Consider the following 16,246-nt stretch of genomic DNA (forward strand, 5'->3'; position numbering starts at 1 on the left):
GAAAAAGATGTAGGGAAGAAAAGAGAAAAACAGAAAGGGAAATAGAAATGCTGGCAAGAAGGAAAGGAGGAAGATAAAAGAAAAGAAAGGAAAATAAATGAACAAAGAAAATAAGGGAGAAAGAAGAAAGGAAGAAATGGGAAAATAACGAGGAAAGAATAGCAAAAGAAAGAGAACATAGACTAAGTAAAAGAAGGAAAAAAAAGAAAAATATGAAAAGAAAAAATATAACGAAAGAAAGAAAGGACGAACAAGAGAAGGACAAAAAATAAGCAAAGATAGAATGGAAAAAAAATGAAAGAAAGACAGAGAATGAAAAAGAAAGAAAGAAAAGGCAAATAAAAATTTTATTAAGAAAAAAAAATACATTTCATAAAACAGAAAAAATAAATATGCAAATCATGAAATGTGGATAATATGAGTCATGGTCGAAACACATACCCCTCCTCCCCGCTCCCTGTGCCACACTTCACTTTTTATATACATACTTGATTCTTCTCACCGGCTGAACCCTGCGGACATATACATACACACGTATATATGTACACACGTGTACACAGACACACACACATTCTCTCTTGCATACAAACACACTGAAACATACACACATTCTCTCTTTCACACACATACGCACATATACACACATTCTCTCTTTCATACATACACACATTCTCTCTTTCACACACACACAAACACACATTCTCTTTCATACATACATACACACAGAAACGCACACACACATTCTTTTATACACACACATTCTCTATTTCACACACACACATTCTCTCTTTAACACACACATATATACACACATTATTTCTTTCACACACACACATACACACATTCTTTTTTTCACACAAACACACATACATACATTCTCTCTTTCATACACACACATGTATACACATTCTCTTCTTCACACACACACAAATACACGCATATATACTCTCTCGTCATCGATTTGTGACATCTTGAATAATTCTAAAGAATCGGGAATAAATGTGCTGCTAATTTGTCTTATTTGAACTAATGTTCTCATCTTGAATATTATCATCACAACGTTTCAGCCGATGCATCCTCCTCCACTCTTCTGAGTGTATCCTGTCGATTACAGGACGCTTTCTGTGGAACTCAGTAATCTGCACGGAATTTAGAATGAAACCGTTTATTTAATCCAAGAATCCAATCCATCAGCTATTGCACGGATCCTTGCGTCTGCAACAAAAGTCCATGGTGTATCCAACACAATTGTGACTTGCTTAAGACTTTTATCCGATCATGGTTTTGAACAGAAAGATTCCCGAGTTCGACAAAATATTGTGAGATTTCCGAGTTTGAAAATACATTGTGAGATTGACACTTAAGATGAGAGTAGTAACTTTTTTTTTTTCTTGGGAGTCACCAGTTATCAAGGCCCGAAGGCCACTTGAGGATAAGGGTTGAAATAATTGGTATAATACAAATAATAACAGAACAAGGACGTATTCATTCTTAGGATGTATTCATTTCATCTGATAGGTTAGTGATGAAAATACTATAACCTAACAGAAGTGTGACAAGCCGACAGACAGACAGAACCACTTCAGAGATTATTAGACGCATCTACCATAAAATTCATTCGAATGCAAAAAAGAGTCACCGGGTGTTTGCATTGAAAGTATGTAAAATTTTAAATTCTTCGATTCTCCTAACCCGTTCCCTCCAACCATCGCAATCAGTTTTCCAGATGGCATCTAGAATCTTCTAAACTACAACTATTTCATCTTATTATCCTTTTCCTACTCCTGCCTCCACCTGCCACCTCCTCAGTACACCTTCCTCTTTTTCCTTATGCTTCTACCTTTTCCTCTCTTTCTCTTTCACCCCACCTACTTCCTCCTTTCTCTTCTTCTTTCCAAAGTTCAAAACAAAAAAATAAACTATAACAATATATAGGATCAGCAATGGAGCAAAAAGGTTGCTTCATGGCTGGGTTCGAATCTCATCACCAGCAGGAATTGTTACCCTACACTGATGATTGCGTAAGCATGAAACACTAGTGTCAGTAAGTATGAATGAATAATTATCATTTAATTTTGATCATGAAGCCCGTTTAAGAATAGTTAAGGACGGGCACTGTCGGAGTTCCAACTAAGGCAGTCAACTAGCATCTATGCAATTTTCACAACTTCCACTTATGCGAACACTCTAGATTGCCATTGTATTCGCCTGAATTCAGCATTTAATAGTTCTTAATTTCTTCATTCAATTTTTTGGTGGCCGAGAGTTAAAGGCTCAGCAAATGGAGAAAAAGATGGTTTTGTGACTGGGTTCGAATCTTATGACCGGCAATAATTGTTACCCTACACTGATGATTGCATAAGCACAGAACATTAATGTCTGTAAGCTGTACATATCAATGAACATTTTTTTATTTAATTACTTATATATATATATATATATATATATATATATAGCTTAGAGAGTTAGAAGAAGAGAGTAAGTTCAATTCTATAAGAGGAGACTTATCAGGATAATATAAAGCTCAACAAGTTTCATTGGAGTTTACATAGGAAACAATAAGAGTGGAAAATGAAGTCAGAAAAACTATATGTTTGAAAATATAGAACGGTTCATTTATTTTATAAAGGTATACAAACATTTACTTGGGGGATAAAGGGGACTCTTTATACCAAGGTATTTCGAAGCCTAATGCTTCTCCTCAGAAGAGTAGAGAAGATGCTAATGATAAAGTGTCCCCTCTATCCTCCAAGTAAATGTTTGTATACCCTTATTAAATAAATGAACCATTCTATATTTACCAATATATAGTTTTTGTGACTTCATTTTCCACTCTTATTGTTCCTATATATATATATATATATATATATATATATATATATATATATATATATATATATATATATATATTGATTATTTGATTATAGCCAAGATTGCCTGTTCCTTTGGACTTTCGGTTTCTGCTGTCCACTTGGCTGGACAATTAGACATGGTCAAGCAGAGGAGTAAGCCATACTAACACAAGAAAAGCAGTGGGAGGGGGCATCTTCCGTTATCTGAAAGGAAGATAATCATTAATTAGACGGGACCATTGTTTGTCACGGTCGTCACATCTGCAGAACAGAAACCAGAAGTCAAAAAGAGCGGACTACTATAACCAATTATTTTGTTCAGATCAATTAATCGCGTTGAGAACGCTTTTCTGGTTTCTTCCAACCATCGCTGTGAGACACTGTTGTCTGCAAGTTCTCTCGCTGACATCCAGTCTGCTACCACTTGTAAATATGATGAGGTCTTCCGACTGATCTTTTGACATGTACTGGGTTACATAGGAAGGAGTCATTCATGAGTTCTTATTTCTTCAGGATTGAAGCCTTCTAGACTGAGATAGAAGAAAGGCGTCCATATTGGTATTTCTTTGTCAGGAGGTTTTTTTTTTTTTTTGGTGGAGGGGGGTTCAGTAAATGTTCAATTCTGTATCTTTCAAACTCGGGAATGTTTCTGTTGAACTCAGGAATTTGGACGGAATTCTGAACAGAACCCTTTATTTACTTCATGGGGTTAGCATGTTCTTGTTCCATCAGCCATGACTGGATAAAGGTTAGTGTGGGTGATTGAAAAATACAATTGCGAATTACTTAGCACTTCTATCCAATCATGGCTGACAGAACAAGAGCATACTACTCCCGTGAAGTTAATAAAGGGTTCCGTTTGAAATTGCATCCAAATTCCCAAGTTTGACAGAAACATTCCCGAGTTCGACAAGATACACCTGAAGACGGTTGGAGGTTTCATTAACCAAAACATGAAAATAAACACTCAAGATGAAAACAGTAGTCCAATGAATTCAAATAATGCAAACAACCAATCCTCATCTAAAAAATTCAGAAATGTCAGAGCGATGTCAATATCATGTTTTCACTTTTCATGGAATTTTCCACTTTCTTCTTACTCTAGCCTTATGTGGAAAATTTCACTTTCAGTATTATTTTTAACAAATCCCCGTCAGATTTTGTAAGGGTGTTAAGAATTGCATTGGACTCCAGCTGGAGGAAACACATAACGTTTATGTGGATACCTTGCACTTATATCAGTCATGCAAAGAGAGAAAAGATTTCGGCTTGCTGGTCATTCCTGGAGAAGTAAGTTGTGATCTGTAACCCTAACCTGAATCTGACACGCTTCTATAGAAATCATTATGCACAAATCATCACACTTACATTGACAAACTTGGAGAAAATTCAGGATTCTATTCGAATGATTTGTTTGTTCAGAACGAAAAACAATAATGGTCCCCACTTGGTAATCCTTCACAAAAAACACTCATCTAGCTAAAATCACTATTAATAAATTCCACCACTCCCTATTGGTGCATAAACGTAAACATGGATCAAAGCTTCTTTCCTGGAACTACCCATTTGTGGAACTCTGTTCCGCTGGTCTGTTTTCCAGCTAACTATTTTGTCGTTTTCAAGTCCAATGTAAACAAGTTCTTATTAGACTGTCCTCACAAATAATCTGATTATGCCAAATTTCCACAACAAACGATTTCTACACTACTATCCCAATGAGTACAATACCCACATTAACCCACATCCTTGATATGTGGTAACCCCTTTGTAAAAACAAAAAAAAATTCACATCAATCTCTAAATGAGAGTGGTATCTAAGTGAGATAACAAGAAAGAAAACAGAGATGAAGTTTGGATAATGGATGTTATCCTTCCAAAATGAATGCAATTTGGGAGAGACAAGTTTTACTATGACATTGACCATGTGAACTACGATTGAAACATGGCATGGACATATCTATATGCTAATACCGAGCTGCAGGCGAAATTACGTTACGGTAATGAAAAAAGAGGTGACCAAAAGGTGAGAGCACATTTGAGAAGACGATCATGTTAGAGACATGGATGACGTTTGAGAGCATGTCTGAGAAAACGATCATGTGGATGACGTGAAGGTCATAACAAGAAGTCATGTGTGGCAGGAGAATGAGGAAATAAATGACTTTGTTACAGCAAAAAAAAACAGTTGAAGTTGTTTTCTATTCTTTGTCTACTTTGCGACTGAGGCTACAATGTGCTGGGTTACACTACATGATGGAAATAATATTTCGAAAGATATGGCGTATAATTTTGTTCATGCACAGGGGTTATTTGAAATATGTAGCACAAGACCAGGCTCGACGTTGCTTAACTTCAGTTATTCATTTATTCTATGAGAACTTGCGTTTTTAACGCGATATAACCCTAAACAGAACTAATACACGGATATGCAGTTATTAAACAAAATGTTTTTCTAAACTCAGAATAAAAGAACAAAAGAGAGGAGCTGTGTGGAATGGGTGAGTCTAAGATTTGTTGAGGGAGGAAGGGGCAGTAAGTGGAGATGTCCGAAGGTTCAATTTGGACCAAGTTACTCATCTTTTAAGAATGGCAAGAGTCTATACCCCCCACCACCACCACCCCCGCATACTAGCTCATCCACAAAAAGCAGGATGATGAGAGAGAAAGTTTAGGGAAAAGAGGGGCTCCAGTCACAGCAATCCATCACTCCACCCCGCTACAAGATCTCTCCTTGTTCAAGATTCCTTTAATTTTTAAAGCCAAGATGCAAAACGCCCAGTTGTGTCTTTCTTCTTCCTCTCCCTGACACTTTTCCTTCATTTTCCATCAAAACAATTTCTCCACTTCTCCCCCACGCTTAATCCATTCTTTGCCACAATGACAGTACGCATGCGCGCGCACACATTTTCCTTTGTCTACCCCCTGCCCTTCTCCCCCCCCCCGCTCCCCAGTAGACGGCGCACCGTCTAGACGCACGTCGAGGGCCAATTCCATTAGCAAGTGCTCTGTATGGATGCGTTTAAGACTGAATAAAGAGCTTCCTCTTATTTTAGCCTTCTTTATATTGTAAAATTGGTTTTGCCAAACTAAACACCAACATTTCATTGGTCTGCATCTGATGAAGTCAGACATTTTTTCGAAACCTCAGAGAAATTGAATGAAACTTATTTCACGGAAGAGATTTTTTCTTTTCATTATGTATAGTACAAACACGCATATATAGCATGGGTGCCCGGCTTTGCCCGGGTATTTGGAGGTGTATGTTAAGCAAAAAAAAAAACAAATTTGTAGCGCAAAATCATTCATTCAATTATTATATCACTCAATGAATCTATTCTGCCCTAAAGTCCTCAGAAGACATAGCACCTATTAATTACTTTAATCTGTCCAGTTAAGGGCAGAATAGATCAATTGATCAATACAATAATTAAATGAATGGTTTTGCGTTATGTAACAGGTGCTGTCAAGAATTGTGATGTCAATGTACGTAAAGGAATAAATTGTAAGATGGTCAACATTTGGAACATAGACTTTTGTACTTTATTTGTTACATGCTCTGTAATTACATTGAGCTTCAGAAATTAAGGATTGGTATAAATAAAAGGTGAAATATAATTGAAAAAAACATATTTCCACAGAAATATATATATATATATATATATATATATATATATTAGTGATAGGATGATTCCAATATTTTTCCCAATTCCGATACAATTACCAATTCCGTGCTAAATTTGTGTTCTGATACAATTGTAGTATTGGGAATACTAGCTTAAATGCTATCTAGGTAGTTTGGAGAAATAGTAAGTTATGTAAGTATATTTTCGATTTCCATCAGCGAGTTTAGTGGGGTCACAGAAGGTTAGATTTGACAGTCAAACTCAAGTCACCTTTTGTCAACCTAGTTAGATGCACCGGAAATTAGGGGTGACAATGCACCGGAAATTAGGGGTAATGGGAATTGTGGTCGTAGGTTTCCGGTTGGCGACCAAGTGGGGGAGAGTTGGTTTTGGACTGCAGATGAAGCAGACGTGACATTAGGGTCTCTCCTCCGACAACCATGGGTTCGAGACATAGGTTTGCTTTTTAATAAAACAAATTGAAGCTCCAAATCCATCTCGTGTTATCGATGCATCTGTAGCAGTAACTACCACTCCCCATGAGATGGAGCCAGCAACAAGAAGATATCATCCGCCGGACAAAGCAAGCAGGTATGTACACATCATATATTCGCGCATACATGTCGAGACCCTTCAAGGCAAGAAACTGTGTAAGAACAGAACACACACACACACACACACACATAAGTAAGAACACGTATGTAAGATGAAGTATGCACGGTGACAAGATAACAATATTCTCTGCTTTAATATTGTAAAGGTACGCCTTTGGAATTCATTTATAGGATATAAGGTTCTTATTTAGAATGCAACCTAATTAAAAAAAAAAGAAAAAACTACAGAAAAATCTTTATGATGTATCACGGAAAATGACATATTCCAAGAATTAGGTAACTAGATCAAGTAGTTTATTTTTATATTAAAAAAAAAAAACATTTAAAAAATATTTTAAGCGATTAATAGGAAATCGATGGCATTACTAGGCTGAAATCGCACATTTGAATTATTGTTGAATTATCTGCCCTTGACTTTTTTTCAAGATGGCGAAGCGAGATTGCTTATTCATAAAATTTGATTTTCTTAGTTAAATATATAAGTACTTGATCAATTTATATGATTTTTGGAATATGACATCTTCGTTCCGTGACGGGTACACATTATGAAAATTTATATATATATATATATATATATATATATATATATATATATATATATACTAAATTCTTAATAAGAACCCAAAAACATTGTAAGGAATGGGTATTTAGAGTATTTCAGTATATAATCAGCCAGACTTTTAAAAGTACCTAAAGCAAAAAGAATCTTAAAAGTAAAAACAATCGTAAAAGAAACAGTACAAGAGAATAGCAACAGCAACGTTTTATTAAGTAGAAGAATAAATAAAGAAACAGAAACACTCAAACGCGAAATCTTTGACACAATTACCGATTCCGGTTCTTTATAGATCTCTAATTATTTAACTATAAGATTGTTATTTTCCTCGATTTTCGTGAAAACACATGATAAATATGCAGATATTTTCCTAGACGTAAGAATACACTTGTGGAGGATGATCTATCGATTTTAGCTTTACTGGTATTTTAAAATCAATAAATATTTATTATTTTATCATTATTACCAGCAATGGAAGATTTTGCTTTAAAGAAAATTAAATAAAAAAAAGACAATTAAAAGAATCGTTTTGGCGTTGGAAAATAGGCATCAATTTTTCCGGTTCCAATACCGATTTCGATACCCCAAAATCATCCGATTTTTCCAATTCCTGATTCTAATTAATCGTCCCAACACTAATATATATATATATATATATATATATATATATATATATATATATATATATATATATATATATATATTGCATAATTCATAATGATTGATCCTTAATTTGAGGAGTTAATCCTATACATAAAAATATATGCATAAAGACGGAATAGAAAGGGAAAGAGAGATGGAAGCGAGAGTGATAGATAGCGTATAAAATAAAAAAGATAATATAAAAAGGAGCAAAGGAGCATATGGTGAGAGAGGGTAAGAGTTATACTGTAAATTTCAAGTAATTAGGACATTTAAAGTAAAACTTCTTTTTTTTTTTTACATAACTCAATCCGAAAACTGAGGAATATTTTTGAATACTTTTTATCTAATTAAAATATATAAGAAAAAACCCTTGAGGGAAACAAACTTTGACCAACCCAGCTTTAATATAATAATAGAAATGTTTGTTGTCATTTTAAAGATTACTAGGAAAAAGGCTTAGTATGAAATATCCCAAGGCTTGCTAGAGTCAGCTGCTGAATCATTCCATTCTTCCAACACCATGGAATTGTCCTTTTACAGGATTGTTTGTTTGTCGCTGTCAGCCCTCCCCTCCTTGTGCTTAACACCATACACAGTCCCAACAATCACTGTCCCCCTGAAGACACCCCACACACCCATCGACTCCTGCTTTTACCATCTAACTTCATTCAACAACCTTCCTGGATAAACCTCACGCCCAAACCTGTAACATGGTGTTTATCTTCATCCGGGCATGCATAGTTTCTGATCTCCATAAAGGAAAGCCATCTCCCCAAACAATTTCACATAAACGTTCATTTCACCTCCCTAATCAGTGCCCATCAGTGGCAGGACCGTCAACAACAACAAAAATACCATCGTCATCGTCATATTTACTCTCCCATCTACTCCTTACTCTCCACTTCTTAATCTCAACCCATCATCATCATCATCATCATCATCATTGTTGTTTCCACGCGCGTCCACACAATTATATAACAGGCTTTATCTGTCCGTTGGTCTGTCACACATGAATGCTTGATGCATTTGTCGGGAAGTCGATAATTTCCAACAGCCTGATCTGGTAGCACCAGCCCCCAAACAAGCCTCGTTGCTGCTGGATAAGCATTATAGGCTGCTATGATAGGGACCGAATTTATAGAAGGAAACCTGGGTGGGTAGTTGTGCAGATAGATGTTTGTTAACATACGTCTGAATTTCTGTGCATTTGAAGAATCGCCGAAACAGGAAGCAGGGAGGGAATTCCAAAATTCAGGTGATGAAGAAAGAGGCTATTAGAATAGAAAATCTTCCGGCATCTGGAGACCACCACTGAGAATGGGTGTGATTTTGCTGTTAGTTAGATGGGTTAGAGAATATTTAAATGAGAGTTGGGGAAAAGTTTCATGAACAAAGCTTCTTTCTTAGAACTGCACGCCTGTGGAACACCCTTCCGTTTGCCTGTTTCCCGCCTGACTACAACTTGGATGTTTTTAAGTCCAACATAAACAAATTCCTGACAAACCGCTCTTTTAAGTAAGACACTCTATCAAATTTCCATTACTAATGATTACTACGATACTATCTCATTGATTACTGTACACGCAATAATCCTTATCCCTGACTGGCTTCTGGGCCTTGATAAGTGGTGACTACAATGTAAAAAAAAAAAAGTGTACTATGTTAATCAGATTATGTTCTGTGGAAATACTTGTAAAACAAACGCAAGGATAAAACTTGTATCAAATCTCCTGTTCATGAATAATCAGATCTATCGCTAAGATTTTTGTTAAATCGAACTTTTTTTTTTGTTTGTTTGTTTGTTTTTGTTTTTTTTTCTGGAGTGGATTCAGTCAACTCCATCCATTGGAGCTACTGAATCTCTGACAAAGCCATTGAAATGAAAATGATTGAAGCCATCTTCTCTGGTCATATTCAGCTTCTTCTCGGACCGAGTTGGATGCTGAAAATTGATAAGCCTGACATCTTCGCTCCATCAGACTTGATGGTGTTTAGCGAGTACATTTACAAAGAGATAACATTCTGAATGTGTGAATAAACATTTTTTTTTAATGCATATCTCAGTAGAGAACGATATTCAAAAAGAAAGACATTTAAACGTAAAAATAAAAAAAAAAATATTAAAAGTTTTCAAAGCCTTAAATTTTATTATATACTAGCAAACCGCCCGGCATTGCCCGGTCATAAAATACGCTTAAATATGATATTTTTAATGCAAATTTACTATTTATTATTATAGTAGCGGGAGTACCTGGCATTGCCTGGGTGTGTCGAGTAAGGAAGTCCGAAAAAAAAAAAAAAAGAGTAGGCAGCCCAGATGGAGAGAGGCGTTAAAAACGAAGTGGTAGTAGGAGGCAGGCAAGCAGGCTCGAAGCCGTAACACGAAGGAGCAAAAGAAGGTTAAAAAAAAAAGTAACATCTTAGCCGATGCCTCCATAGCAAAACCAGAAGTCACGAACATTTAAATTAAGGCTAGTCAATCAAAAGGAAACGGTGACTTGCGAAAATACCGGCGAAAAAATCCCCCCCCCCTTTGTTTAAAACTGGCCAGTTGAGGGTGAAGGAATTAAGGTTTTTGGCCAATCTTTCGATATTTGTCGTTCGAAAGATTGAGGTTTAAAAGGATACCGGTTTCGTCATATTTTGACGCATCTGCCAGAAGTTTTTGCGAGACATACAAACATACACACACACACACACATTTTGCACTTTATATATATAGATTCTATTCGAGTGAATATATAGTAATGATTTAAAAAGTTTTTTTTTTAAAATGACACGTGCGCCACCACCAAGAATCGAAAACAAAACGTTTAACTTACGATTTAATTTTTCCTTTGACGTTAATGTCAGAGCTATGAAGAAATGTTTTCTGCAAGATTAAAAATTAAAACATAAACCAATAGCTATTACATTATGCATGCATATTCGTTATGCTGTCATTCGACCTTCACCTGGCAAATTACATTTCTTTAATTTTCACACTTTTGCAACGATTTTCCCCAGAGGAGTTTGGTAGGCGAAATTTTTTAAAGAAATATATATATATATATACATAAATATATATAGAAAGAGGTTTATATTTACTATAACCTTTTTACACAAATATTACGCAAGTATAAATCATGTAGAATATCTGCATGAATATAATTACATGTAATAGTTAACTAAAGATAATTATCTCATAAGAAAACCGAAAAAACTAATATTGAAATTAATTAAAATGAATGTTTAAAAGAATATGCAAATTAGTTAGATCTCTTGCAGATGAATGCAATTCCACCACAGTTGTATTTTCTTTTTAAATAAATAGAAAAAAAAAAGGCTCGCCTTTTTCCTTCTTAGCCTTCGGGCCAAGATCTTTTTCTGTTATCAAAGTGTAGTATCTGTTCCGGCAGATACTGCAAGCTATGACTAGCAAAGACCAGATGTGGGGGCAACCCCACATGCCTGACCTTTAACCAGCTCCCATTTCCCATCTCTCGGGAGCTGGTCCCCTTTTTCCCTTCCCCCTCCCTTCACTCCTCACATTAAAAATCGGCCTTGTGCCTAATTTGCTCGGTGGGGGAGCAAATAAATACCATCTGTTCCGGCAGATACTGCAATCAGTTATGTGTGGAGGCAACCCCACATATAAGACCTTGGTCAATGTAGGGGCAACTCTTCATACCAATTGTCACTATCCAGCTCCCCTACTCCCCGTGGAATTGGCCCCCATTTCCCCTTCACTCCTCACATTAAAAATCGGCCTTGTGCATAATTTGCTCGGTGGGAGAGCAAATAAATACCAACCCCACATATCAGACCATTGCTCTTTTAGCAATCAGTTATTGGTCAATGTAGGGGAAACCCTTCATACCAATTGTCACTATCCAGTTCCCTCTTGGGGGAATTGTCTCCCTCCCCTCACTCTCCACATTAAAAAACGGCCTTGTGCCTAATTTGCTCAGTGGGGAAGCAAATAAATAACTAAATAAATAGAAAAAAGGGTTTTTAATATAAATATCAATATGCACACACACAAAAAAAACAATTTATAGGTGTATAGATAGATTCTATTTCAAGCTTAAGTGTGTTACATCCTCCCTTGGGGTCCTATTTCTGAATATTCCAGGAAATCAGAAATAATCGGTGTGTCGAGAGGGTCATCGATAGGAGCATGCGCTAAACAACATTTCGACCTCTCTGGCCGTCAAAATTTTAATAACATATAAGTTATCACAATTTTAACTTAGAAATGCTGCCTATAAGCTTCGGAGGGGTTACGTCAAGTATTGGTGCATTTAAATATAGTTCGCATGAAAATGAAAGGTAAAGACGACACCGTCAGTTAAAAAAAAAATGTTACCATAATCTATTTTTTTTTTTTTTTTTAAATGCATAATATATACAAATCGACGACAATTTAAATTCCAAAGTCAAGCAATAGAAAAAAAAAATGAAGCAGTTGACGGTCAATTTCAAGATGGTTCATGTAATGTAGATGTACGGGCACACGAAAGCCGATTCATTCGAGGAATTTCGTAATTTCTCTTCTTTTTTCTACGTTACCACTTGCTTGTTGATAATGGAGTCCCAAAATCATTCGACAGGTGTGGAGTGGATGGGATCTTAACAGCAACTGATTGACTGACTAATGCCCAAAATAATGGTTGCTTTTATCTTTGGCGCTAGAGTTGATTGGGTCTTTTTAAATCTAACCTGATTGACCACTGGTCTTCCTTCATTAGAATGCTCTGTTGTTATTTGTTTTGGGTTGATAACGATCTTGGAACATCACACAAGTACTTTATCAACTCCGACATGTGTACCCATGGATTAAATAAAGAGTTTAGATCAAAATTTCATGCAGATTCACGAGTTCGGCAGAAAGATTCTTGACTTTGACAAGATACACCTGAAGAAGGTCGGAGGTTACATTGGCTGAAAAATTTGTGAAAATAACACTTAAGATGAGAACAGTAGTCTGAAGAATTCAAATAATCAATCCTCATCTCAAAAATTCAGACACATGCACCAAATGACATTTTTAATTCTAGCTCTGTTGATTGTTTCCGGTTGCTGAATTTAATGCGTGGAAATTTCTTATTCCAGCAACTGACTGTCTGAGTGACTGACTGAGTAATGCCCAAAATAATGGCTGCATTTAGTTTTGGCGCTAGAGCTGGTTCGTTTTTTTTAATCCAACCTGGTTGGCCACGGATTCTTCCTTCATTAAAATCCTCTGTCATTACCTTTTCTAAGTAATAACTATTTTTTGATCGTGACGAGTATGACAGATCGACAAAAATGCTATTTCAAACTAAAATCTGTAGGCTGACAAAAATGCTATTTCAACCTTAAGTGTGACAAACCGAAAAAAGAAAATGCTAATTCAACTTAAGCGTGACAGACAAAGAAAATGCAGTTTTAAATTAAAATTTTAAAGTTAACAAAATACCATTTCAGACTTTAGTTTGACAGACCAACGAAAATGCTATTTCAAACTGAAATCTGAAGACTGACAAAATGCTATTTTAAAGCTTAAGTGGAACAGACCGACGCAATGCTATTTGAAGCTTAAGTGCAACAGAAAAACGGAAATGACAGTTCAAACTTCAGTTTTAATAAAATATTGCCAATAACATGGTAAAAAAATAAATAAAAATTCACTCATCAGAAACAAAGATGGATTTGTCAGTTTAAATGCTACCTAAGCCCAACTTTAAAAATCTGCCTGATATTATTTTATGTATACCATAAGTACTGACTATTTTATTAATTTAGATTTTTTGGTATTTTTTTTGGGGGGGGGGGAATTGAGGACATCCTTTTCTGGTTAAAAAAGCAAATAACTTTCACTTTCATTGTATGTCCCTAGAGATCAGTGGACCGGAAACAGATGAAACGAAACCCATAAAATCTCTTTTTAAAAATATCCTGAAACGCAACTACTTGAACATACTGAACCCTCCTGCACAGGTTATCGTACATTTTTACTAAGCTCCTCCTGCACCGGCTCCAAACCCTAGGGGCACACCGTCTGGCAGATTTCAGTGCACTGATCGTCCATGCAGATCAACAGGGATAACAATAGGGGATGTCGACAATGCAGAAGAGGATGAGGACGGCAATAGTTTGGATACTTTCACTCAACCTCCTTGTTTTGTTTTTTTTTCAATTCATTGCAACCAAATGATGGCAGAAGCATTTATAGAGTTTCAGTTCTACAGCAAAGATGAGTCTTGGTGGTTGGGGAGATGATGATTAGGATTAGGGTTAGAGTTGGGGTTTAGTGTAAGGACAGAATGTAGAGAAACGTAAGTCAGGGTCTGGTGGAAGAAGAGAATGTTGAGAGCCTGGAATGTTTACGGGAACAGGGCACGGAGTGACTCATCGGACAGCGGACGATAAGGAAACAGGTAAACAAGTGGACAAGGGAGGTTGTTAAGGGAGTCTGGCGGGTAGATAAATGGATAAGGAAAAGCATGTCTCCCACAAGGGAGGGGGGGGGAGAGAAATTGGTAAAAAGATGCTTTCGCGTTGTCTAGAAAAAAAATAACAACTGTAGGAGATAGGTTGGAGAGATGAGGCAAGAAAACGTGTAGAACACAAAAGAGGAGACAATTTGATTTATAGACGCTAAAAGTGAAAGTGAAAGTAGCTGTGAAATAATTGTTTTAGTAAAAAGCAAAGAATTATAAAGTGAAACTGAAAATAGATAAACAAAATGAATTGGTTTCTATTATGAGTGAAAAAAAAATTTAATATAACAGTGCAGACGTGCATATGGCAGCTATATGCAAATGACCGAGCCATGTACGAAATGACGTCACAGCAAGGAAAAAGAGAAAGATTATAAAAAGAAGAATGTGTGCACAGACTGATGATCATGATTACATTAGAGATAGCAACAGGAAAAGACTTGAAAATAAATGTTCTGCTGTTAAACGGGGGAAAAAGGGAGTTGGATTCTTTCTTTGGTGGTTGTCTCCTTTGCAACAGAGTGTACATGTTAACACGTGTAAATGTTTGTAACGTTACATTAAAACCGGAATGAATATTCTTCAGATGTGTTTATTCAATAGATGTTGTAAAGGTGACAGACAACACCAGGCTAGAAAATAACCGATATATTGCATGCATGCAATATCAGATCCGGGCAAAACCATATGTAAATCAGATTACTGGTGATGTTATCAACCTTATGTAATGTTGTGACCCTTTGACTGTGATCATAGTGTAGTATCTGTGTTAACTGTGGCAGGCAGAGCCAGAGGTCAAAGCATTATTATTATTATTATTATTATTATTATTATTGTTGTGGTGGCACACATTCATTTGCATATGTGGATAGTAATTACACATAAATAGGAAGACTCAGTTAGTCTGAGTGTGTGTTCACCAGAAGCCACCGAAGGCCGCCGAGAGCAGATATGTTTCTCCATCAAAGACTCTCTTATTTGACACCATTATGTAAATATCCTGTAAATATACCTTTTCCTAATACACTTCTTATATGATCTACCTTTGTTTGTTGAGTCGTCATTTGTATTGCTTTCTACATTACTTGTTTCAACCTGCAAATTTAACAATTATTAATTGATTCGAGTGACGGTGGGTCACTGGATCGATTATTATGATTAGAACAATAAACAATTAGATTGGGAAATGTGATTGACAGGAAATAATAATATCGCTACAAAGGAATATGAAAATAGAAAATAAATGTAAACATGATTTTTGGTTTGCATAAACAAATAATCAGATTTATATTACGTCAACCGTTGGGGGTCTTAGACACGTGATGAGATGTAGATTTGGGGAGACTCTAGCCAGTTGTTAGCTGAACATCGGAGACAACGGGCGACTTAAGGGGGAGTTGGTCTCTCCATGACGCAGAGAGTAGCGTTTCCTCAGGCAGCCGAGATATGAAGGTATTGTAATCTCTGAAGATGCCGGCCGGAATCATGAAAA

At 36.1% G+C, this 16,246-nt stretch overlaps 1 protein-coding gene across 7 annotated transcripts in view; it reads right to left on the minus strand.

The window, feature by feature from the left end:
* Window positions 1–16,246, minus strand: part of LOC145260394 (uncharacterized) — a 123,586-nt gene that overhangs the window by 2,091 nt on the left and 105,249 nt on the right. For 4 of the 7 annotated variants that reach the window (XM_080118351.1, XM_080118352.1, XM_080118353.1 and 1 more), the window contains exon 4: window positions 11,113–11,162. The exons of the other annotated variants lie outside the window; for them this stretch is intronic. In XM_080118351.1, coding sequence (XP_079974477.1) covers window positions 11,113–11,162 — 50 coding nt within the window. The remainder of the gene's footprint in view (window positions 1–11,112; window positions 11,163–16,246) is intronic. 7 annotated transcript variants of the gene reach the window in all.

Source organism: Euprymna scolopes, chromosome 36, assembly GCF_053919585.1.
Source record: "Euprymna scolopes isolate OS-2025 chromosome 36, ASM5391958v1, whole genome shotgun sequence".
Taxonomy (NCBI): domain Eukaryota; kingdom Metazoa; phylum Mollusca; class Cephalopoda; order Sepiida; family Sepiolidae; genus Euprymna; species Euprymna scolopes.